The sequence below is a fragment of the Myotis lucifugus genome, unplaced genomic scaffold (assembly GCF_000147115.1).
Source record: "Myotis lucifugus unplaced genomic scaffold, Myoluc2.0 scaffold_82, whole genome shotgun sequence".
Classification (NCBI taxonomy): domain Eukaryota; kingdom Metazoa; phylum Chordata; class Mammalia; order Chiroptera; family Vespertilionidae; genus Myotis; species Myotis lucifugus.
Window position 1 is genome coordinate 2,682,357 of NW_005871130.1, and position 25,589 is coordinate 2,707,945.

At 40.0% G+C, this 25,589-nt stretch overlaps 2 protein-coding genes across 2 annotated transcripts in view; one reads left to right on the forward strand and one right to left on the reverse strand.

Annotated features, from left to right (window-relative positions):
• Positions 1-19,135, reverse strand: part of LOC102419707 — a 20,145-nt gene extending 1,010 nt beyond the window's left edge. Inside the window, exons 1-3 of the mRNA XM_023755631.1 lie at positions 19,119-19,135; positions 14,827-14,959; positions 49-233 (exon numbers count right to left, since the gene is read on the reverse strand). Coding sequence (XP_023611399.1) covers positions 49-233; positions 14,827-14,959; positions 19,119-19,135 — 335 coding nt within the window. The remainder of the gene's footprint in view (positions 1-48; positions 234-14,826; positions 14,960-19,118) is intronic.
• ZNF407 (zinc finger protein 407) overlaps positions 1-25,589 on the forward strand; it is a 385,654-nt gene that overhangs the window by 604 nt on the left and 359,461 nt on the right. The window contains exon 2 of the mRNA XM_006090793.3: positions 19,759-24,464. Coding sequence (XP_006090855.1) covers positions 19,814-24,464 — 4,651 coding nt within the window. The 5' untranslated portion in view covers positions 19,759-19,813. The remainder of the gene's footprint in view (positions 1-19,758; positions 24,465-25,589) is intronic.

The window sequence follows — 25,589 nt, forward strand, 5'->3', positions numbered from 1 at the left end:
CTCCCTCCCGCCCCTGCTTGCTCCGCTCCCAGCCCCTGGCAGGCTCACGTGCACCCGCGGGCTTTGGTTTTCCCGCGGCGCCGGGATGTCAAGGCTGAAGCGGCGCCTCTGACCGCCCGCTGGCTCCGGAACAGACCCAAACACGCCCGAGCGGAGCCGCCCGCGGTGGTAGCCTGGGCGGTGGTTTCCTTAGCCGCCCGCCCACTCGGCCTCCCTAGCTGCCACCCTACCTCCTTCCGTTAAGGACGCTGGGCTGGCAGCGGCCCCACGCTGCGATCACTGTCGCCGTGGCTGACGCGGGGGCCCGGCCTTTTGGGCTTTCACCCGCCCCAGCCCTGGGAGGGAGACCGCGGGCTGCCGCACGCCGCGGTTCGGGCCGCGCGTCTGTCCCCGCAGCTGCACAGCTCCCAGCCCGCGAGCAGTCCCGCGTGTGCCTGCCGCTCTCTGGACCTCAGTGAGCCGGGCGCCTGGAGCTGCTGACCCCTGTCGGTTGCGTTGCATTTCGAACAGCCCATGTATTTCATTGGGGAGTTCTGGAATAGGCTATGTTGGCAGGCTGGACACCCATAAACACACATGTAGGATTTCTTTGTTTTATAGGTAATCATAGTCCTAATGGTGATCGGGGTGTAACTTTACCGTCTGTGCCGGTGGATCGCCTTACAGTGTACGCGTGCTTTGCGGTGAGGTGTTAGTCCACTTGGAACACCGTATAGGTATGTAGGGAAGGGCACTCGCCTGTGGATTAGAGCATCATTAGGAGAGCACAGCAACCTAGTAGGAATTAGTATTCCCTTTTTTGCCAAGTGAGAACCAGATTAAATACTTTGACCAAAGTTAACATCAGGATTCAAATCTCAAGGTGTTTGTTACTCATTCTTTTTCAAGTTTGCTCCATGTGAAATGACAGACTCCTTCTGGCACGTCTGAAAAATGTTAAGGCAGTGGTTTCCAGTAGCAAATGTCTTCTTGCCTGATACCTAAGGCAGTTGTGATTATTGCTGTTAACTGTTGCTACTGGTGCCTTAAAAAAAAGCTGTTTAGGAATGATTTAAGATTTACAGAAAAGCTGCAAGACAGGACACAGTTTCACTGGTATTCAGTACAGTGGCTACACTTAAACAAAATTAGTTCCTGCTCTATTCCGGACATCGTTCTAGGTGCGGGAGAGAGTGACACCCTGCTCTAGATGATTTCTAGGTCTGGTTGAGGAGACAGATACACGAAGAGGATGCCTCTTGAAAGTGCTGAAATGGAGATACAGGAGCACAGAGGACAGTGTGTCTGATTGCTTGAAAGGAGTGATGAGAGCTTGCAGGATACTTGTTTGAATCTCAAGAATCAGTGGGTATTCATTTGATTGATGGGACATTTTCCCCAACATTCAACCTTATTAAGTTTGTTTTCTTCCAGGAGAACTCTCTGACCTTCTAAATTGATTCCCCCCATCTCTGAGATTCGTTTTGCAAGTTGTGAGAAGAATCCCAGTTTATAAATCTATGAGAAGGAGATTAAATGAAACTTAATGTTTCTTAGGCAGTAATGGAAATTTCTAGATCTATGCCTTTTTAAGTTCTTTATTTTTCATACTTGTTAAATGCTTTTTGTGGTTGGGTCACACATATTGTTTACGGAGAGGAGCACAGTTCGGAACTATGATTTGGGTTAAATTCCCACACCAGAGGGGACATTTGAGTGTGTGTCTTAGTCAGCTTGGGTTACTGTAACTAAATACCATAGCCTGGGTGGCTGAGAAAGCAGACATTTGTTTCTCACAGTTCTGGAGGTTGAAAAGTCTAAGATCAAGGTGCAGCTTCCTAGTGAGGGCTCTTCCCGCCTTGCAGATGACACCTACTTGCTGTGTCCTCACATGCCAGAGAGCAAGAGAGAACTGTGGTCTGTCTGTCGCTCATAAGGATACTGATCCCATCTTTGGGAGCCAACCCTCAATGACCTCATGTAAACCTAATTACTCCCAAAGGCCCCACCTCAAAGACCATCACATTGGGAATTAGGACTGCAACATATGACTTTTGAGTCTGTGGTAGATGGGTTTCTTGGAATTTTTGTTATGTGTAATGAATTCCTCCAAAATAGACTTGATAGAGAACTAAATAGGAAACTGTGAAATTAGCATTATATGGCTTTTACTAAAGAAAACACAATTTTTTTTATTTTAGAGTTATTAAATAAGATTCAGAAACCAGTGGATGAAGAAATTTTGTTTCATTTTAACAAAAGAAATAAGTGGTGACGCACAGTGGTGCTCTTTTCACTTTTAGGCCTCATAGGAGTGAATGCCCTCACAGAGTTATCAATGAGGGCATGAGGACTGGCGTTGATCTATTACAGTTCCCTCATTGTCTGATAGAGAGGCTGAGCTCCACAGAAGCTAAGTGACAAATCTATCCCAGAGATTAGTGGCAGAGCAAGGATTAGAATCTGGCCTGCTGATTTGCTGTCTGGCGTTCTGTTCTTTCCTCACTGATTCTCAAACTTATAGTGCTTCAGGGTCACCTTGGGGGCTTGTGAAAAGAGGGTCCTGACAGAGGTTCATTCAGTAGTCTGGGCTGGGACTGAGAATTTGCATTTCTGACAAGTTCCTGAATTCTGTTGAAGCTGCTGGCTCTGAGACCACACTTTGAAAAACGTAGTCTCACACATCATTTTTGATCTAAGAAGAGAGTAAGTAAACCTTCATGGGTCTATGCCAGCCTAACCTTTTCCCTGGTACTCAGAGATTCACATTTTTATTTCTTTTTTCCTTTTTAAATATATTTTTATTGCTTTCAGAGAGGAAAGGAGAGAGAGAGAGAGAGAGAGAGAGAGAGAGAGAAATGTCGATGATGAGGGAGAATCATCGGTTGGCTGCCTCTTGCACGCCCCTACTGGGGATCCAGCCGGCAATCTGGGCATGTGCCCTTGACCGTAATCGAACGCGGGACCCTTCTGTCCTCAGGCTGACGCTCTATGCACTGAGTTAAACCGGCCAGGGCTGAGATTCACATTTTTAAATTTTGAGTTACAAACAATGCACCAATATCAAAATGCTTAGATGAAAAAAGGACTAGAAATGGATTGTCAGAGCGAGTCATTTTCAAGGATAATTTTTGTAGATAATTTTAGAGGTCAGAACATGTTATTGTTGAAGGGGACACACTTGAGCTGTCAGGGTCCTCAGTCTTATCAACACTGACAGTAAAGAGGGTGTTTTCAGATCGATTGCCAGATTGTTTAGCAGTGAACATCAATTACTTCCAGTTTTGTTACATGATGCATTTCTCTGTTATCTTGTGTGTTAAAACAGAGATCCTTTCTTATATATCAAAATCTCATGAGGCCCTAGCACAGTTACATGCCCATAGTAGATGTTAAATAAATGAAAGTTGAATTCAATTAAAAAAGAGTAAGGGGGGGAAATAAGGTAGTTTATTTATTTGGAGAGATTTCAGTGCCCTAGGAAAGTTACTCTGTTTTCTAGTTATCCCAATTGCAGGTTTTTATTGAATAAAAATTCCAACTTAAGCCTCATCTGTAATTATTGGAATTTTTTTAGTACAATTACTGGAGGAGATAATATATTTTTATGTTAGAGTTAATAAGTGGTATCCTATACTTTTTAAAAAAATCATTCATCTGAAATGATTTTTAAAAACTTTTTACTTTGAAATAATTTTAGAATTACAAAAGGGTTGCAAAAATAGTCCAGGGAGTTGATATATACCTTTCAACCTGCCCCCTTTGTTAACATCTTCTGTAACCATAGTGTAGTCATTGAGACCAGGCGGTTGATAATTAAAGTCTTCATTCGAGTTTCACCACTGCTGTCCTTTTTCTGATCCAGGATCCAAACCAGTATTAGTTATCATGTCTATTAGTGTCTTCTAGGTGACAGTTCCTTTCAGATTTCTTTATCTTTCAGGACCTTTTGAAGAGTACTGGTCAGTTATTGTGTAGAATGTTCCTTGGTTTGGATTTGCCTGATCTTCATTATTAAGTTGAGGGTTAAGCATTTTTGGCAAGAATGCCACAGTGGTGAGTTTGTGCCCATCTCTGTTATTGTATTGGGATGCACATGTATCATTGGTTGATCTCTTGGTAGAGGTGGTGTCTGACATCCTTCTGTGCTCTAAAGTGAAAAATTTTCCTGTTGTAATTAATGAGCCTCATAACTTCACTGATTTTGGTGCAGAAGTTTAAAAGAAATGAACATATAATGTTAGAATCCCTGGTGTGTGACCCTAACTGTGAACTATTTCTTTTGTAGGGAGACTTCATTATTTGTCAGACCCAAGTACGTATAGCAGAGGAGGGTAAAGAAATAGGCACTGGGTCAACAGTTATTTGTCAACTTGGTTTTGAATTGGAAGCAATGGAAACTGTTTGCCCCAATTCTTTTGCCGTGGTTCTGCAATGTCTCACATCCGTCTTCCAGGGTATAGCTTTCCATAACTGAATTTCTTAAAATTCACAGCTTTTCTTAAAATTTGTAGAAGATGAATACCCTTCAGTTCTTAGGCAGTTGCGTAAGGAGTTGCTTATCCACTCGCTAGTCCGTAGAGCTGGGTGTGTTCTCTTTGTAGGCCATGCTGATGGAATGTGAGATTATTACATATATACACATATAAATTGTCTCTCTTTCAATATGCTTGTGCCTTTAATATCCCAACCAGAGTAAATTGGAAGATATTAATTCTGTTCTATCTCCCTCGCAAGCTCTTAAGCTCCTTGGAGGCAGGGGACAGATCTTTTTGTTTACCAATGAGTTGCTTGGTACCTGGCACACACAAAGCACTCAATAAATGTTTGTGAATAAATGAATATCATGTGTCTGTTTTGTTACTTGCTTTTATAAGTTTCCTGAATATTGTGAATACCTTCCCACAGTAACACTGCAGTGTACTCTGCAGGGCATTGAGTCTGCAATGTGCCACAGCAGCTACATCGCTAACCCATCCTGCACTGTTGGGTATTAGCTTGTTTCCAGTTTGTTCTCTTATAAAGAGTTCTGTGGTGAATATATGAAACACATTTTATCCAGTTATTTCCTTAAGATAAATTCTGTGAAGATTCATTGATAGCTCAAAGAAGATACATGTAAGGCTTTTGATACAGATATTGCAAAATTACTCTCTGGAAAGGTTGTATAGATTTATAGCTCAACCACACTACCCAGTGCTTACCGGTCTTATTATTATTATTTTTTAGAATAAGACTAAATTATGGGTTTTTAATGTTTCTAAGTAATATTCCTGGAGTGTGATGGAGTAAGGAATCATAGTCTGGCTAATTTGATAATAATGGTCAAAGTTTCACATTGAAAATTTCCACTTTTTTGTTTGCCTCAATGAGAGAGCAAACAAAAATAAAGTGGTTGACACCTAATCATTATTTTACTTGGGGCACTTTTTGTATCTTCCTAAAGTTCGAGTTGGTGATATCTATGACCCTTAACAAACAGGAAACTTTGAGAACGGCATACATTTCTAATTCATATCATTCACAAAAACCAGCTACAAAAGTCAACAGTTAAAGGCTTAAATACGGAATGCAGAACTATGAAACTCTTGGAAGACAATGTAGATCAGTAGTTGTGTGACCCATGTAGGGAAGAGATTTTAAACACATCACAGAAGGTACAAACTATAAAGGAAAAGATCCGTATGTTTGCCAACAGTATTGACCACTTGTAATTTTTTTTAATGGATTTTTCTAGCTCTTTAAAAAAAATTCATTGATTTGAGGGAGAGAGGGAGAAAGGGAGAGAGGGAGAGAAACATCAAGGATGAGAGAGAAACATTAATTGGCTGCCTCCTGCACGCCCCCTACTGGGGATTGAGCCCACAACCCCCAGCATGTGCCCTTCACTGGAATCAAACCAGGGACCCTTCAGTCCACAGGCTGATGCTCTAACCACTTGTGATTATTAAATGAAACCTAGAAAGTCACAAGTGAGGATTAGGTATTTTCAGTACTTTTTTTTTTTTTTTTTTTTTTTTTTTTTTTTAGTGAGAAAGCTGACATTAGTTTCATCAGTACATATTTTTTTTATAAAAGATTAGTGTCCAGAAGGGTAAACAACAACAAATCAATAAGAACAACAAATCAATAAGAAATGGGCAAATAACCCAAATAGGTATCTCACACAAAAGGAAACCTGAATGCAGAGATTCTTAACATCATTAGTAATTAGGAAAGAGCAAATTAGGACCAAAATGGTATGTACACACATTTTGTTCTAATGGTTTCATACACATTAGCTTGGCCATGATGTAAAAATCTGTTTGGGAGGTAGGAAACAGCTGGAATGCTACACACAGATGGGAGTGTAAATTGGGACAGTAACTTTGGAATTATCTAGTAAAGCTAAAGATGCACATGCCCTTTGACCCAGTAACTCCCCTTTCCCCAGAAGGTCTTTCTCCTAGAGCAGTGCTTCTAAATTGTGTTCCCAGCATCTCAAGGGAACTTGTTGGAAATGCAGATTTTGGAATCCCACCCAGACCAACTGAATGGGAAACTTTGAGGGTGGGCCAGCTTTCAGTCTCAACTCTCTGTCCAGGTGATTTGCTAAAGTTAGCAAAGCACTGCGCAAGAGAAATCCTTGCACAGGAGTGCCTGGAGAGGTGGATGAGGATGCTCAAGGTTGCACTGCTCATAAAAGGAAAGCACTTGAAGCAGTGTCTGATGGGGGAGAATGGATGAATTGTATATATTCCCGTAGTGAAGTATTCTACAGCAGTGAAACTGAATGGATTTCATACAACACTAAGGATAAGTGGCAGGAACAGCATTTTTTGAGGAAAAAGCTATTTCTAGAAGAATGCATATAGTTTTTTCATTTTTTTAAAAGTTTAGAAACATACAAAGCAATATTTAAATTGTTAGGAAACAGATGTGGTAAAGTAATAAACAGGTAAATTACACAACAAAATTCAACTTACTGGGTAGCTCTATAAGAAGAGGGAAGGTGATAGGGAAACCAAGAGGGACTTCAAAGATAAGAATTTAATTTTATTAAACTGGGATCTGTAGTCAGGATTTTGTTATGTTTAGTACCTTGGACATATTAAAGTTATTTTTTGCATCTACCAAATTTTTAAGAAACTGGATGAGTAAGTGATTCTATGGAAAGTAACCTCATAGGATGATATCATCATAAATTACTAACTGGGCAGGTCATAGTGGATGATCAGGCCCCAGGCCTATAACTTCTTTAGTAAAAGGTTTATCTTTGCTTTTAGCAAGTCCTGTCCATTGATTCTGCTCATTTAGGTTATCACACCTTGGAATTGCCAGAAATACCTCTTGAAGGCATGACCACCCTCAAGAGATCACATAATCTTAACTATTCTATAATCCTGTCCTGCCTTGCTTTCTCCACCACATCCTCTTCCTTAATTTCAGATGCATACAAGAAACTGCAAACTGTCATTCTCCAGAGCATTTGAGATTTTGCTTCCTGGCATTTGTCCGAAGTTTGGCTCAAATACACGTTATTTTAAACCATTATGGTAGGGCAGTCACTCCTTAAAGTTAACACGTATAGGAAAAATAAAAATACGGTTCTAGAAGTTCTAAGTCAAATTGCATGCCACTATTTTTGTTTAATATTCAGAGTGCTCAAGTTGTCTAAGCCACAAGAACTGTTAAGCATTTGTTATCACGTCATACTTTGTATCAGAGTCGGTGCTTGGCTAAGAAGATGGCAGCCATGGGAGTCCCTGCAGAGCAGGGATGTCTGCATTTCAGACACAGGTAGTGCTTGTCTGAGATCCCTTATGGGTAACTGTGGAATGTAGGCTTTTAAAAACAGATTGTAGGTATTTCAGCTCTTCCAGTTTCAAATGCACTTGCTAAAGCTAGATCATCTGTCTTAATTCTGAGTGCTTTTCATTGTGTTTGATATTCATACTTCCCTTTTATTTGAACTGATATGCTGTGCTTTTTTCTTATATTAGAAACACCAAAATAGTTTAAAATACAAACAAGTAAGGTAATAAGAAGACTGGTAGAAAAAAAACATTGTTCGACACAGTTGGAGTAATACCAGTATAATCATCCAATGTAATCAAAGCCCAGCGTGATTGTTACTAAATATAATGGAAGCTGTTTTAAGCCCAGAACAAGCAACACACCACTTTTTTAGGAGTGTACAAATCATTTGTGATTTCTGCTGATTGTGAATTATGGATCATAATTTGATATATAATTATTGGATCAATTATTACAAAAAGAGGAATCACAGTTATAGGAGTGCATGTAATTATCAAACCATTAGAATTTAAACTAAGGTGGTAATGTACTTTTAAAAATAGCTTAGAAAATTTAGAGCATTCAAAGAGAGGTAGTAGAAATTATAGTCTTTAAAAAAATGAGAGCAAACGGTTTTCATTAAGAATCTACATAGTCCGTGTTTTAATGGTGCTTAGTTATTTTGGTGTTCAAATTGTCCTAGTAGGATTTGGCCAGTAGGAGCCCATTCCAACTGACTCCTGTGTCCTTGTTGCATCATTATTTTAAAAAAGCACTTTCTCACTTTCTGACATAAAAAGATGCTCTAGGCTTCAAGTGTACCTACCTTGCCCCTGGAATATGTCATTTCTTAAAGAGCCCTTTAGTGGGGATGCTATGAGAGGCCAAGTTGTGGGTGTTAGCTCTGCCCATTGTTACTGTGCCTCTTCCCTCCATTCTTGAGGTTAGTGTGAGGTTCCATGAATCAGAGGTAAATTTCTTGATGTCCTGGCGTGTTTTGACCAAAATTAGACCCTAAGCATCTATGACTGTTGTAAGTCTCCTTTTTATTTGTTTTTATTCTCAGTTTAGTGCAAGAACCACAATTATAAATGTATTTCTATCTTAGGAATTATTTTCTTTTTTGAGAGTAGTTATTTTCCATTACTTCAACTATGTATAGATAGTTTTTTAAAAGCTATCCTCTCAGTCTTCCTCCCAAAGTAATGTATTTTGGAAAGTACAGAAAAGTACTAGGAAGAAGAAAAAAACACACAACCCTATAATTTCACCACCTAGAGGGAAAAAAAAACTATTAACCTTATAGTTTTGTTAGAATTATACTTTTAAAATTTAATACTGAAGTTTTCCTTTTTAAATATACTTCTTTTTTAAAATCCTCATCCACGGATATGTTTTGATTGGTTTAGAGAGAGGAAGGGAGAAAGAGAGAGAGAGAGAGAGAGATCCCTGTGTGAGAGAGAAACATCCATGTGAGAGAGAAATATCCTTCACTTGCCTCCTGTACACGCTCTGACCAGGGATTGAGCCCGAAACCTAGATATGTGCCCTGACGTGGAATCGAACCCACAACCTTTTGGTGTACGAGATGACGCTCCAACAACTGAGCCACCCAGCCAGGGCTAAATATTTCTTTTTTTTTTTAAATATATTTTTTTATTGATTTTTTACAGAGAGGAAGGGAAAGGGATAGTTAGAAACATCGATGAGAGAGAAACATCGATCAGTTGCCTCCTGCATGTCCCCTACTGGGGATGTGCCCGCAACCAAGGTACATGCCCTTGACCGGAATCGAACCTGGGACCCTTCAGTCCACAGGCCGACGCTCTATCCACTGAGCCAAACCGGTTAGGGCTAAATATTTCTTAACACTAATATTTGATACCTAATAATTTATATTCCATATATCTTTAGGCTTGATAGTTTTTGTTAGCTTATTGACATTTGTAATTATATTTTACAAATTTCTTTCAAAATTAGTGGTTTAATCTTTGTTTCTGTAGTTCTTTGATTAGCCATTGTCTTCCAACTCTTCTTGGTGGACCTAAAGAATCTATAAGCAAGAACATCGGGGAACATGTCTTCAGATGTTTTAAAGTTATATTTCCCCCAGATTTACATTTTGGAACCATCCTTTTCTTCTTCTGTTTCTGCTGGAATGAAAAAGAATTCCTGATAATACTTCTTCTATTGATTGAGTGCTCACCAATTCTTTACTGTCTCATTTTTCTCCTTGAATCTATGACTCAAGGAAACAAGGAAACTGGGGCTCAGAAAAGTTACATGATCACCCTGTGTACTGCACATATTGTTGGTATAGTTGGGATGAAAACAAAGTCCTTCTTGTACCTTAATATTCTTTTTCAGTAGTGTTTAAAATTTTCAGTGTAAATATGTCTCTTAAATTTTATTTTCCTAATTCTCTTCCCTTTCCTCAGGATTCATATGCTGTATGCTTCATTCTCTTGCCTTTTGAAAAAGATGAAAGGCAAATTTAAGGAAAGTATACTAACTTTTATCTTGAAATGCTTTTTATGGCTACATTGTAAATTCTCAACAATAAAGGGTCTAATGGAAACACTTAATGAGGAAGTAGGGGCTCTATCACACATACACCCTACCCCCCTTTTGTAGTGAATAGACCATTTAAAGTAAATTAAGTAAAAGAGATATATTCTGTTGTTTCAGTGTTAATATTTCATGACTGATTTTATAGATGGAATTATATTTTACAATAAAAGGGAAGAAGAATTTATATAGCCTGTTCTGTTTGATGGGAAACAGAAAATCCCATTTCTCTATAGCTGTAAAGAAAATTCATTATAATGTCTTTAGTTGGAAGAGATAGTTTCATTGTGATTAGTTACATTGATAATAAAATAACCTTTTCAAATGGCCTAAGATACAAACAATCCTATGTGTCTGCTTTTAATGGCATTGAAGTTTTCTATCTCTACTCATAAGATTTTCTTCCTTTCTTTTATCCTGTTTTTCTGTCCTAATAAAATTTTTTCTCTAAAAAATTAAAACAATTAGACGGAAATACTAATAAAGTATTGATTTTGAATATACTTTTGGAAAGGAGATGTATAAAATTTTACTTTTCCCTAAAATCTCTTCGACTATACAAATACATTTGTCAGAGGTTGTTGGTATACGGTTGTCATAAAATTAACTTTATTATTGGATTAACTTAATGTATTTGGAAAATAGTACTTGAGGTGTAGGAATATTTTTTTTGGAAAAAAGAAATAGGTAAGACAGCTGAGCTGATTTTATAGTTTATTTTAATCTCATGACTTGTTTTATAATTTTTTCATACCTTTTCACAAGTAGTGCTGGGATGCTGGGGCTCTTTGGTAACAGAAGGAGTGATGTCTATCTGTTCTCTTCTGGTCACTATGGTTCGGTCCCTACTAGTATGGTTTACTGGTCATTGTTTAAGCTCTAACATAAACACTAAGCAAATAATCTAAGTTTTAGCTTGCAGGCAAAATTGAATTGGATATTTGAAATAGAATAGTATCCCTGGAATAAAAACAATATGCTGTTCTGAATTGAGTGGAGCTGTTTTTCTCCATCTGATAGTTGGACTTTGCTCTGGCCATTTGGGCTTGGAAGCACATAGTTGCAGCCTGCTCGTCTTCAGTGTGTCTTTGGACTCTTGCTAGGGGAGGTCCTTTTTTAGGGTTAAGCTAAACATGGTATGTGAGATGCTTTGGAAGTGGAAATTGGTCAGGTACGAGTTGGCCAGAGGCCCCTGTGTGGCCTAATCTTAAATGCTGCCTGCTAGGGAAGGTGAGGGAGTTAAGCAGTATGTGTGGCCAAAAGCATTGTCACTCCTTCAGCCTGTGACTGTCCATGTGCTTGTCCAAAGGAACTCAAGGCTACTGTTAATTCTGAGGCAGGTCAGTTGCTGAACAATTATAGGGGCCTATAAAAATGGAAGTCTTCATCCAAAATGAGGAGGTGACTCAGGAAACATTAAGACATTTCTTTTATTCCACATGACTCTAAATTTAAAACTCTCCCCCCTCATCTCTTTATTAGTTAGCCCTTTACTAACTCTTGATTTTATTATATCAGTTTTTCATTTTAAGTTATATCTGATCTGATCTGATTTTGATAGTGGGAGAGGCATAAATCTAAATGTCAGTTTATCAAAGTTCTAATATCCTACAGAAGTTTGAAATTATGCATTTCAAACAGTATACTTCAGTTAACATTTATTGACCTCCTCCTGCATACTATTGTTTTAGTTCTGAAGATTCTTACTAAAGGTGGAGCATATAGGAAAGGAAATATATATATATATATATATATATATATATATATATATCACATAAAGGAGGGGTAAACTTGAGCCATATATTCTAGACAAGGTGATAGGACAGAGAAGGGCAATATATTAGTGGTGCACGAACTTCCTGCACAGGTAGGGTCCCTAGGCCAATCAGGGCCTTCTGGCTGTAGGCTGGGGCCTTCCTTCATTCTGTGCTGCCCCCTGGTGGTCAGTGCACGTCATAGCGAGTGATCAAACTCCCCATCTCCCACTCGAACTCCCGAGGGGACACTTTGCATCTTAGACTTTTGTATATTTAGATAACAGATTATGTCAAAACATAATTGTTTAGGGCCTGGCCACTGTTGCTAAGTGGTTAGAGCACCAGCCCATGCACCAAAGAGTCTTGGGTTTGATTCTGGTCATGGGCATGTACCTGGGTTGTAGGTTTGATCCTCAGCCCAGGTTGGGGCAGGTGTGGGAGGCAACCAATGGATGTGTCTCTCTCACATAGGTCTCTCTCACATAGGTCTCTCTCTCTCTCTCTCTCTCTCTCTCTCTCTCTCTCTCTCTCTCTCTCCCCATCTCCCACACTCTTCCTCCCTCCCTTCCACTCTCTCTAAAAATCAGTGGGAAAGAAAAATATCCTCAGGTGAGGATTAACAACTACACTTAGTGGGTTAAAGCAACAAGCATTTATTACCTGGTAGTTTCTGTGGATCAGGGTTTGGGTTGGGCTTCCCTGGTGGTTCTGGCTGCAGGTCTCTCCTTGGCTGTAGTCAGGATTTAGTAGGGCTGTAGTCATCTGAAGTCTGGCCTAGGGCTGGCAGAGCTGCTCCCCAGAAGGCTCACTCACGTGGCTGTCGGCAGGAGTCCCCAGTTCCCATCTGGTGCTTGGTAGGAGGCTGAAGTCCTTGTACAGAGGACACTGCACAAGTGTCCTCACAACCAGGCACAGGATTTTCCCAGGTGGAGGGATGCAAGAGGGGGCATGCAGGGAGCACAGTGCCTCCATGACTTTGTCTCTAGAGTTGAGTACCCTCACTTCACTGCTTCTGTCTGGTACAGGCAGGTCACTGAGGCCAGCCCACACCAAGGGGAGGGAGGCAGGCTCCACTTTTTGAAGGGAGTGCCAGAATTTGTGGACTCACCTTAAACCACCACAGGCATTTTCCTGGATGGGTAATGTACACGTCTACAAACTTATGACTTGGGAATGCACTGTAGCCTGTCCTGAGCTTGAGTGTTCATGTTCTGAACTCACCACACCATGTTACTATCTAACTGTGGTAAAACTGCCTCTGGTATATCCCATTGGTGGCTTTTAGGGTATTAAATTATACTCTTCTTGTCATGGAAGAGTTTATTCATTTTCATAGAAAGGTGATGTGTTTATTTGTAGGCTCAGATACCTTACTTTGTGGTCGCTGTTACAAATTGATGTTTCTGATGGGAGAGAATAGTGAGAGGAAATTACATAAAGTATATGCCATGGTGTTTTGTAACAACAACTAATATTACAGCTTCTCATTAACAGACTCTCTATATGGACTTGGTGCTACTTTATTAAATTAGGTAATAGTATAATGGTAAGACATAGTTTCAATAAAAAGTCCATTTGCAAATGGTAGGTTAAGAAAGAGATCTGAGTAGTCCACCAATTTTTATCGATTCTTATCTCACTCAGCTGTCACCTCATAGCTCATAACAGGCTTGTAGGAAGTCTTACCTGTCCCTACCTTGTCCTTCCAGGAGAAGAGAGTCCCTACCATGGCATCTGAAAGGTGTCTGCATTGCAGCTTTCTCTGAACCCTACAGAGGGAAAGGGCAGAATCCCATTGAGAGTTTTTGTATATGCCTGTGTGCGCACACCTGCCAGGTTGCACACAGGTATCCCCAGCTGTGACTTTACTATTGGCGTGGTGCCAACATGTGCTAACTTCACACTGCTTTCTTGTACCACTAATTCGGATGGCTCTAGAAGGGTTGAAGAGTGGGATGGCATGAGATGGAGGCAGAGAGAAGATAGTTTCTTGTGTGGGTGGCCTCGTCATACCAGTGAAAGAGTATGTCTGTGGGTGTGAGTTTGCATGTGTATGTGTGGGGCATGGGGAGAGAAAGAAAGAGCAGGAAAAAGAGAGGAAGAGAGGACTCAAGCTTGCTTAATGTATACTTGTTAGAAAAGAGAAAAGGGATGAGAGAGAAACAAAGACAAGATTGTAATGAGAAAAAAGTGGGGAAAAAGGAGGTAAATGAGTGAAAATTTTCATGCCTGCTGTCCAATAGTAATGATAGCATGTGAAATGGTTGAATAATTGTTATATTTCTCTTATAGTTCCTGAAATCCTTTAAAATGCTGCAGGAAACTTCCCATGAGAAGTGGCCAGTAGGTGTCATCAGAAGGCTGCTAGTGATTTGTTTTATTATTCTTCTTAAAAAGTATGAGTGTTTTGATTCCTTTTTTTGCTACTTTTTTTCCTTTTAAAACCATAGAAGAGGCTATTTCAGTTACGGCAGAAACTTTCCTTCGTGATAGATTCTTGGTGAGTTAATAATTTATAGGTAAAATTGAAGATGATGAAGTGACATGTAACTTATTTCTTAGGGCACAGCTAGTTGAGAATTTGGATAAGAGTGGACACTATAAATGGGCCTGCATATTTAAAAATCATTGGGAATGGTGAGGATATGCATTAAGTGGTAATTGATGAATTTGTACAGGAAGCATAGTAGTGTGCTTTAAGATTTGGTTTCATAATACATCTCATTATTCCAGTGTAAATACTTACCAGGTCGTCTGAATGTTGAAACCTTACTGTGGGTAGAAATCTGAGACTCATTTTCTTTCTCCGCTGGGTATAAGTACCAGTGGTTTCAGAGGACACCTTTCCGTACTCTGTACTCCAAGGGTTGCAGTTGTTCCTGAGAGAAGTAAAGGGCCTTTAAGGAACAATGGAGTCTTGAATGTTTGTTGAGTGAATGAATGAAATGTATCTTCAGAAAAATGAGCCCCTAACCTATTCCACTCAGGTGATTTTTTATTTAAAAATCACCATTAAAAAAAACAAAAGACTTCATCCCCATCTCTATTGGTTCTAACACCCTTTCTGAGGAAAGGTTTTCTCTTTAATTTACATCAGCATGAGCATCCTCTGATCATTTCCATTTAATCCCTCCAGATCACTTTAAGATACTTAATAAACCACATTGCACTACTGGTTACTGACATCATCCCGGTTCTGGGCCTTATAACTTAAACTGTTAGAATACACACTTTTTGCTTCTGGATTTCTCCACCCGTGATGTGTCCTACATACTGAGAAATTATCTTCCTAAAGCCAAGCTGAGTTTTGGTGACTTCTCACTGACACTACTGAATAAATTCCAACTCTAATTCGGGGCCTGTATGATGGGGTCCTGGGTGACCACCTGCCTTTGGTTGAGCTTTAGGTAGAGCGGCAGAGTTTAGCTGTTAGCTGTCTGGAGGGCCAACAGTCTCACGCACTCATCATGCGTTTTTTAAGGCTTTGTCTGAGCCCTTTCTCCCACTTGAGATGTTTAACTGTTCCTACCTGCTCCCTCAACAAAAGAAAAAAATGGTTTTAGTTTCCTCAAGGTTAAGCTTGAGTGATATTCCTGCTATTTTAGCCATATATTCTGTTTGGAAGTGTGATCCCTTGGTCATCTCTACTCAGATCTTAGTTTATATCACACACAATCATCAAATGTGGCTTGTATTAGAGTTCCTTTGCATATGGATCCCAACAGAACACGAGTCTAATTTGGGCAGAGAAAGTGTTTATAGCATAGTTCCCTTCATATGGTAGGCACCCAGTGTATGTATGTTGAATGTTGTTCTTTCTTGATATAGTGACATGTTGAATTATTTCAGTAATTTAAAAAATTAGTTGGGAAATAACAAGTGTAGAAACATTTCCTCCTTTTGTTTTAGAGTTTTTGAAGCTATTATGTAGATGATAATAAAGGGTGTCATTATTTGGTTCCTGCGTATTCATGTAGTTGTCATTCTCTTGTCTCCAAAAATATATGAGTCGGGCATTATACTTAGACCATTACTTCTGAATAGACGCATGTGGGTCTTCCCTGAGTCAGTGTTTATATGTTCTACGTTCTATACGTATTATTTCTCAAGATGAAATTCCTGCCGTGTCCACAGTGAGGGCAGTATATAGTGTGCCACAGCCGTGGATGAGTAAGAGATGGCTAGAGTCAACATTGGAAGGAAGGGAATTCACTCCATTTTAGACCAGGCATTAAAAAAATATTGACCATAACTTCTGTTATGGACATTTTCAAACATAAACAGACTACACAATTTGATGGAAGAGCACTAGTATATTGAATCCCCATGTCACTGTTACTCAGCTTGCATTATTATCAGCACATAGCCTTCACTATGCCCTTCTTCTGAACTATTTTGAAGCGTATCTTAGACATTTTTCATTTAATCTAGAAGTACTTAGTGAATACCTCTTATATCACAATGTCTGAGAAAGGATTTATGCCCAGAATACATAAGCAACTGTTCCAGCTTAATAATAAACAAACAACCGAATTATGAAATGGGCAAAAGGCTAACAAGTGTTTCACAAAGCACAAAACAAAGTATTTGGCACCATCCCCAGTCATCAGGGAATTGCAGAAAAGAATGACTAAATTTTAAGGACTGATACAAGTGTCAAATGTGGGCGAGGGCGTGGGTTTCTCAGAATTCTTGGCATTGCTGGTGGCTATGTAAAACAGTGTGACCATTTTGCAGATCAGTCAAGCGGTGGCTCGTATAGCTAACCCTGTCCTTTCACCCTGTGACCCAGTAGTACCACCCTTGGGTATTTACACAAAAGAGATGAAAATAGTCATAAAAAGACTTGTACAGGAATATTCATATCAGCTTTACCATAAGAGCCAAAAAAGGGGAAGCAGCTCAGGTGTCTATTAACAGAATCAAGATATATCCATGCCGTGCATTTTGCTGATATGTTCAACAAAAATATTGTGCTGAGCAGGAGAAGCCAGACCCTCCTCCTTCAAAAGACATATTGTCTGAATGCATTTACATGAACTTTGGAACAAGCAAAATGAATCTGCTATGGAAGAATTTGGAGCAGTAGTTGTCTCAGGACTTAGTGTGAGGTGCATAAAACAGTTTTGTTTTTTTGGGGGGGACGTTGCCAGTGTTCTCTGTCTTATGGGACTTCTGTAGACCTCTGAGCTTCTCTTTCTGGCACCTCTCCTTTCCTTTAATCTGCCCTACAGACTCTAGCTGCCCCTCAACTCTGTTGGGAGACTCCTCCCTGTGCTGTGGCCTGGGTCCTTGCTCCAGGTAGTAAGCTGGGACTCACTTGGTTTAGCTGTCCTCTCTCAGAGATCACTACCCTTTGTTGCCGACGTCCAATGTCTTCTGTTGTTTCATAGATTTTGTGTGTGTGTGTTTTTTTTTCTTTTTCACTTGTTGCATGCATGAGAGTGACTTTTCTTGACCATAAGGGAGTGTCCTGGATGACGAATATATGTATTTAAAAATAATATATTGTCTCACCCCTTACTTACATTGTAAGGCAGATGTTTCATGTTGTTCTTTGCTGTAATTGCAGAATTTAGAACCAAGAACACTTGCCGTATAGTAGACACTAAGTGGAATTTTTGGAACATACATGTGGTTAATTCATTCTCTCTTGCCTCCTTTTATTCTCCTATTACAAATGTTGAGTAACAAAACTAATGCTGTATCTAAAAGAGCATTTTTAAAATTGATTTTTAGAGAGCTAGGAAAGGAGAGAGAGAGAAACATCGATGTGAAAGGGAAACATCGATTGGCTTGCTTCTTGCACACCCCCTGCTAGAGATCGAGTCTGTAACCTGGATGTGTACCCTGACTGGAAATGGAACCAGCAACCTTTTGGTGCACAGTCGATGACCAACCAACTGAACCACACAGGTCAGGGCTAAAAGAGCATTTTCTAAAAGGTTGTTTGTAACACCAATCTCTAGATTCTTGATAAACAAAGGGTTCTGTAGTAGAATTAGTTTGAGAAATGCTTATGTACTGAGAAATCCTGTGTAAAGGAATTTTGTTCAAACCAGAGTTTTCTGAACTTATTTGACCAGAGATATAATTAATATTTTCTGGAACACAGTCTGAATAAGTAATATCTTATAAGTGCAATAAAACCATGTACGTTTATCTTTTTCACTCTTTAACAAGAAACATACAGCATGTCACTATATTATGATACAGTTACAAATACAAGAGATTTTTGTATTGTAGATTATATATGACAAATTATATATTTTTAAGTAGCTTTATTGAGACATTCACATATCATACAATCCACTCATTTAAGCTACAGTTTAATGGATTTAAGTATATTCTCAGATATGTGCAGCCATCACCACAGTGAATTTTACAACAGTTTCATCATCTCAAAAAATAGATATACCCTTTATCTATATCCTCTTATCCCCCAAGGAACCAGTAATCTACTCTCTGTCTCTATAGATTTGCCTATTCTGGACATTTCTTATAAGAAGAATCATATAAGTATGTGGTCATTTGTGACTGGCTTTTTTTACTTAGCATAATGATTTCAATGCTCATCCCGTGGCATTAATCAGTACTTCATTTCTTTTTGTGACTGAATAATATTCCATTGTATGGCTGTACCACACTTAGCTTATCCATTAATCCATTGGTGAACATTTAGGTTGTTTCCACTTCCTGGTTGTTATGGATAATACTACTATAAATATTGTGTACAAGTTTTTATGTGGGGACATACGTTTTCGTTTCTCTTGGGCATATACCTAGGAGCGAAATTGATGGGCTCTATGGTAACTCCATGTTTAGTGATTTGAGGACTTGCCAGATTGTTTTCCAAAGCCGCAGCATCATTTTACATCCCAACTAGCATTGTATGAGGGTTCTGGTTTCTCTACATTCTCACCAGCATTTGTTATTGCCTGACTTTTTGATTCTAACCATCCTAGTGGATATGAAGTGGTGCTACCTTATGGCTTTATTTGCATTGCTCTAGCGACTGCTGACGTAGATTATGTTTACCTGTCCTTTTTGTCCATTTGTGTAGCTTTTTAAAAAACTAAGTTTTTATTGATTTCAGAGAGAAGAAGGGAGAGGGACAGAGGGATAGAAACATCAATGATGAGAGAGAATTATTGGTCGGCTGCCTCCTGCATGCCCCCTACTGGGGATTGAATCGTCTGCATCCCAGGCATGTGCCCTGACCTTCTGGTTTATAGGTCGATGTTCAACCACAGAGCCATACCACCTGGCAGCAGTTTTGTTTTAATCTGCTTTATAAAGTAGGAGTCCACTGAAACAGAATTTGAAAAGGGGGCTTCTCTATTTAGAAAAAAGAATTAGTAAATTGAAATGTAGTGGTGAAGGGAGTTGAAACTTGGGAGTTTTTTTGCAAGCTGTTTGAGAAAATCCCCCTTTCTATGGAAGATAGCATAGTGTTGCTTCCTGAGTCACAGCGTGGTGATACGGTGTTCCCAAAATCCAATTCATACTTTTCATTAAGGGTCATGTGATCAAATTAATCTCAATATGAAGGAAATCTTATTGAGGCTAATTTTACAGTATTTTTCATCCAGTATTTCACCTTATGTTGATTTTTGGATTAACATGTGTGTCTTTTTTTATGTTCAAAGGTTTAATGCCATGTTTGTTTTCTTCACAGGTTATGAGTGCCAAGTGAGCTACCCTGACAGAGGAGCAGTGTCGGCACATTAGTAATGATGGATACTGAGAAGAAACCAGAGAACGATGAGGACGAAAATGTAAACAAGGAAGCAGAAGACTCAAGGACTGTTTCATCTCAGGATGTGGAGTGTAGGCCCTTGTCTGATTTGGTAGTGAATTCCTCTGAGAATTCCGCTAGCAAAAGAGCTTTTTCAGAGTCATCAACCAGCGTTTTTGTAGAGGAAGATGGAAATAAACATGCTTCCAAACGAATGAAATTCAGTGAGGCCGAGCCCTGTAGGTCCGAAGAGCAGGGTGTTCGTGGGTTCTCCGAAGTGGAGGTCCCGTCCGGTGAAATGGTGAAGGCGTCCTTCCTGAATGACTGCTCAGATGGAGATACATGTCCTCCCACCTCGTTTTCCCTTCTCTGCAGTTCTAGCCCAACTGACACTGTTTCTCTGAAAACAGACACTGAGAAGACGATTGCTCAGGAAATGGTTTCCCTTGACCCAGAAACAAAATCTTTCTCCAGCAAAGAGGTTGCTAGTGTTGGTTGTACCATCGGGAAGATTGATTCAGCTTTCAAGTGCAACACGTGTGACCGTTTGTTTTCTTCTTGCTCGGACCTGGAGAAGCATGCTGAATGTCACATGCCGCTGTCTAAGGAGCCTGCCCACTGCCCCTGCAGCCACGGAGCGGAGAGCAGCCCAGCATTGCAGACCCATGCCACACAAACACATGGGTCACGGACCATCTTTTCTTGTGACCTTTGTGGCTTTCAGTGTGTGGAAGAGAACCTTTTGAACGCACATTGTCTTGGAAAAACACATCTCCGGCGCCAGAATCTTGCTGCTCGTGGAGGATTTGTGCAGATCTTAACAAAACAGCCTTTTCCTAAGAAATCATGTACCATTGGAACAAAGAATGTTCGCATAAAACCAAGAGCATCTAAACAAATAGGAAAGAATAGTGATTCAAAAGGACTAAGAAATGGTGGAAGCAAATTTAAAGATTTCAGAGGCAGCATTTCTAAGCAGAGTGGAAGTAGCAGTGAGCTTCTTGTTGAAATGAGGCCGTCCAGGAGTACTTTGCTAGAAAAGGGAGAGATTGTTGAAGAAAATGTCACTTCCTTTGGTACAACTCGAAATCCTGAAAACCAGAGTAAAAAGTTAGGAGCATTAGTAGCCTCACAGGGTCTCTTAGATAAATTGGAATCTACCAAAAAGACTCTACAGACAGCACATAGTATCAGCGCAACCTCGAGACCGAGACCTGAGCGAAACATTCTCATGTTGGCTAATAGCTTCCGACGACGAAGCGGCCCTTTCCCCTTAAAAGGCCAAGCCAAGAAAAGGTTTAATCTTTTAGGAATTAATAAACGGGGCACTAGTGAATCTCCCAGGATATATATGAAACACGTTAGAGCACAGATGAAAACAGGTGATTCAGAGTCCATGCCTAAACACATAGAAACGGGTGGCAGTACCCACAGTCTGTGTGTGTCTTCCTCAGAAACCCTGGACCTGAAGCAGGATGAAAGAAATGCCCACCTTGTGAGCTACTTTGACCCTCCCACAGTGAGGGCAGCTTCTGACCGTCAGATGTCGTGTACTTGTACAGACTGTGGCCAGGTGTCTACAAGTAGGACAGAGTTGGAAGTCCACATGAAAAGGTGCCATGCAAAAGAGGTGAAATTGTCCTGCCAGACATGTGACTTCTCCAGCATGTCGAGGAGGGACCTACATGAACATTTGCACAATCACCAGCTTCAGCAAACTGCCTCTGTCCTCAGTTGTCAGTGCTGCTCATTCATTTCCTTGAATGAAACACATCTTAGAGACCACATGAAGGAAAAGCACAGTATGAGCTTTCTCTGTTCTCCCTGTAATCTGTACTTCTTGTCTGAGAAGGACATGGAGGAACACAAGACAACTGAGAAGCATATTCGCTTATTGATTCAACCAAAGACTTCTCAATCATTTAACAATGATTTGGTTTTACAAACTTTACCTTTAAGTACTTCAGAATCAGAAAACACAAAGGAGACTATGAGCGAGTCAGAAAGAGTGGCTCAGGAAGAGCTGACTAAAACCCGGGTAAGCCATGGAAGTGAAGTAAGGCATTCAAATAAACCTCAATTTCAGTGTAAGAAGTGCTTTTACAAAACACGGTCCTCCACTGTTCTCACACGACACATAAAGCTTAGGCATGGTCAGGACTACCACTTTCTTTGTAAAGCATGTAATCTTTATTCATTGAGCAAAGAAGGAATGGAGAAACACATTAAGAGAAGCAAACATCTTGAAAATGCTAGGAAAAATAATATTGGCTTAAGCTTTGAAGAATGTATCGAAAGGGTTTGTATAGGTGCAAATGATAAAAAAGAAGAGGTTACAATTTCTGGAAACGAGAGGACAGAAGGCGATGTAGAAGGTGAGCAATTTCAGGAATGTAACTCTTTGGAGAAGAGCATACTCACTGCCAAGGAACAGCCACAGTCTGGCGTAATCTCCAAAGATGATGAGTTAGCTTTGACCACCACTCCAAAGAGAGGGAGACCCAAAGGTAACATCTCACGGACATGTTCACACTGTGGCCTCTTGGCCTCTAGTATTACAAATCTGACCGTTCACATTAGACGAAAACATAGTCACCAATACAGTTACTTATGCAAAGTGTGTAAGTATTATACTGTAACTAAGGGAGATATGGAGCGTCATTGTGCTACCAAGAAGCATAAAGGACGTGTAGAAATAGAAGCAAATGGAAAACAAAGTTCAGATATCATTATTGGCCCTGAAGGGGGTAACCTTGAAGCCTGTAGTAGGAGCACCAGTTCAGATGAACAGGCTAATAAGTCAGCTGAACCAGATCCCTCCAGTTCAGAAAAACCAGGACATGAGCACGGAGATCCAATTGAAGTTGAAGTCGAAAATGTATTTCATTCTACAGATGGGGAAGCTGGCAGTCATGTTATTGATGAGAAGGAACAAGTATCTCTAGAACCAGAGGCCCTGGTGCAGCAAAGGGAAGTATGCTCACAGAGAGGTGCTCTGAGCACAAGTGACAATAAATGTGCACACTGCGAGTTTAGTGCTCACTCTTCAGCTTCCCTAGAACTGCATGTGAAACGGAAACACACAAAAGAGTTTGCATTTTATTGCATGGCATGTGATTACTATGCTGTGACTCATCGAGAGATGACCAGGCATGCAGCAACAGAAAAGCACAAGGTGAAAAGGCAGTCTCACCTGAACTCTTCTGATGTGGGAGCAAGTCCTTCAGAAATGTCCAAAAACGTCATCATACCTGAGGAGCAGCATCGACAAAATTCTGAAGAATTTCAGATAATTTCAGACCAATTACCTGAAACTCTTAAATCTAGAAATGCTACTAGTCGTTCTGTTTTAGATGAGAATACTAAATTAGACATGTCTAAAGTACTCTGTGTTCCTGACTCTATAGAAATTGAGACTGAAGAAGAATCTAATCTTAGTGAAGGTCCTTCGTTTTGTGAAACTTTGCAACAGCCCCTTGCCCAGGACAAAGTTAGGAAACCTGAGGAAGTGGTGAACCTTAACATTTCCTCTAATGGCTCCCCAAGCAAATTTCAGAATGAAAATTCAGGAAGCTCAGCTTTAATTTATGAGACAACAAAGAACAATCACAATAAATTGAATGACATCGGTGATCCAAGTGCACATTGTGATAGCGATGGAGGGAATGGAGGAGACCATGGAGGTGAAATCCTCAGTAAACATGGATGTCTCGGAGATCTGGATGGAGCCCATTCAGCTGAAAGCACCGTCCCTGTTGTGATGGGAATGATGGGAGGGCAGCTAAACCTGGATAGCCGTGGTCAAGACCAAGTTGGAAATGTGCAGAGTTCAGTGGATTTGAAAGCTATGCAAGGAGATTCTTTCTTGGAAAATAAGGAAATTCTGATGAATTCCCAACATGAAACTGAAGTTGTTATAGAAGAGGATGGTCCAGCTTCTGATAGCACGGTTGAAAGTAATGATGTTTATGAAACTATAATTAATGTTGATGATAAAGGACAGGCCGTGTACAGCTTTGGCCGGTTTGATTCTTCCATAATAAGAATAAGGAACCCGGAAGATGGTGAATTGATAGATCAGTGTGAAGAGGGTCTGATAACAACAGAAGTGAGAATGAGTGAGTCACCCTTAAAAGACTGTGCTCAAGGTGTGAAAAAGAAGAAACCTGAAGGCAGCTCCTTTGGCGAATCCACACGAATCCGTTGTGATGACTGTGGTTTCTTAGCAGATGGGTTAAGTGGACTGAATGTTCACATAGCCATGAAGCATCCTACAAAGGAGAAACACTTCCATTGTTTGCTGTGCGGAAAGTCCTTCTACACAGAGAGCAACCTGCATCAGCACTTGGCTAGTGCTGGCCACATGAGAAATGAACAGGCCAGCGTGGAAGAGCTTCCGGAGGGCGGGGCCACCTTTAAATGTGTCAAATGTACAGAGCCCTTTGATTCGGAGCAAAATTTATTTCTGCATATTAAAGGGCAGCATGAGGAACTGCTCCGGGAGGTGAATAAGTACATAGTGGAAGACACTGAGCAAATCAACCGAGAGCGAGAGGAAAATCAGGGAAATGTCTGCAAGTATTGTGGCAAGATGTGTCGCAGTAGCAATTCTATGGCATTCCTGGCCCACATCCGCACTCATACAGGTATGTGAACCGCGGCACCTGTGCTTCTCTATAACATGCCCTTGAATGGTAAAATCTGGACATTCCCTCCCACCCGATACGCAATCCCTGCTGCAGTTGCTGCTGGCCCTCACTCAGTTCACATGACTGCTGGGGGGTGCTTGGGACAACTGCCACAGTCATTTTTGACACTTAACATCTATGAGGGCCTGTAGGCCTCATTGATCTCAAATATAGGCTCTTTCACAAATACCTTTCAATTTTATCAAAAAGCCTAGTGCCTCTGGTGCTTTTGTTACATTCCCGTCTCTTACAGCTTTTCACATGTTTTAGGTCCAAACTGTTTGGTTTTTCAAGGTATCTATTAAGTGACACTGTTTCAGAGCAGCAGTCGCCAACCTATTGGACTTCATGGACCACCAGGGGTCCGCGGACCAACGGTTGGCGACCGCTGTTTCAGAGGACATATTAAATGGCTTTTGAGGAATGAGATAATAAACATTTTCATACAATTTTACGGATTTAAAAATATTCATTGCCAGGTAGTTTATATCCAAAAGTATAATTCCCAGGCAACAGAATTCTACTTTCAAAGATCAGAAATAGTCAACAGCTTTCAAAGTCAGTATGTTCAGGGGTTTGTGTTCATTGATACAGGACCTGGTAGAACCTGGTGAGTCTCTGCTCTGCTTCGTGGTTAATTTTAGGTAGATATTTTTTAAAAACTTTTTTTTTTCTGAAAAATGTATAAGCCAATGCTCTAAATTTATGTAAAAATTCACTGCACTGTTTCTATAAACCTGCCATACATTCTTTATTTTAAATAGACAGCTTTTCTAAATCATTGTGCTCTGCTTAGACAAGTTCTGTCTCCATGGTTGAATTTATGAGTGGATTTGAATAATAAATTCACATTTTAATGAACATATTTTCATTAGAACTGTAAGGTTTATTTTACTGTACTTTAAAATAATGGCTTATTATTAAAGCTATACTTTAAATTCATGCAGTTTTTGAAAATTTTTGCATCATCACAGGAGAAAGACAAAAGAATATGAACATTATTTAATAGTTTAGGGTGATTAAACATAGATAAAAGTTTTTAGAGAAAGTATCAGGGAAACCTGCATAAGGTTGATCTAGGTT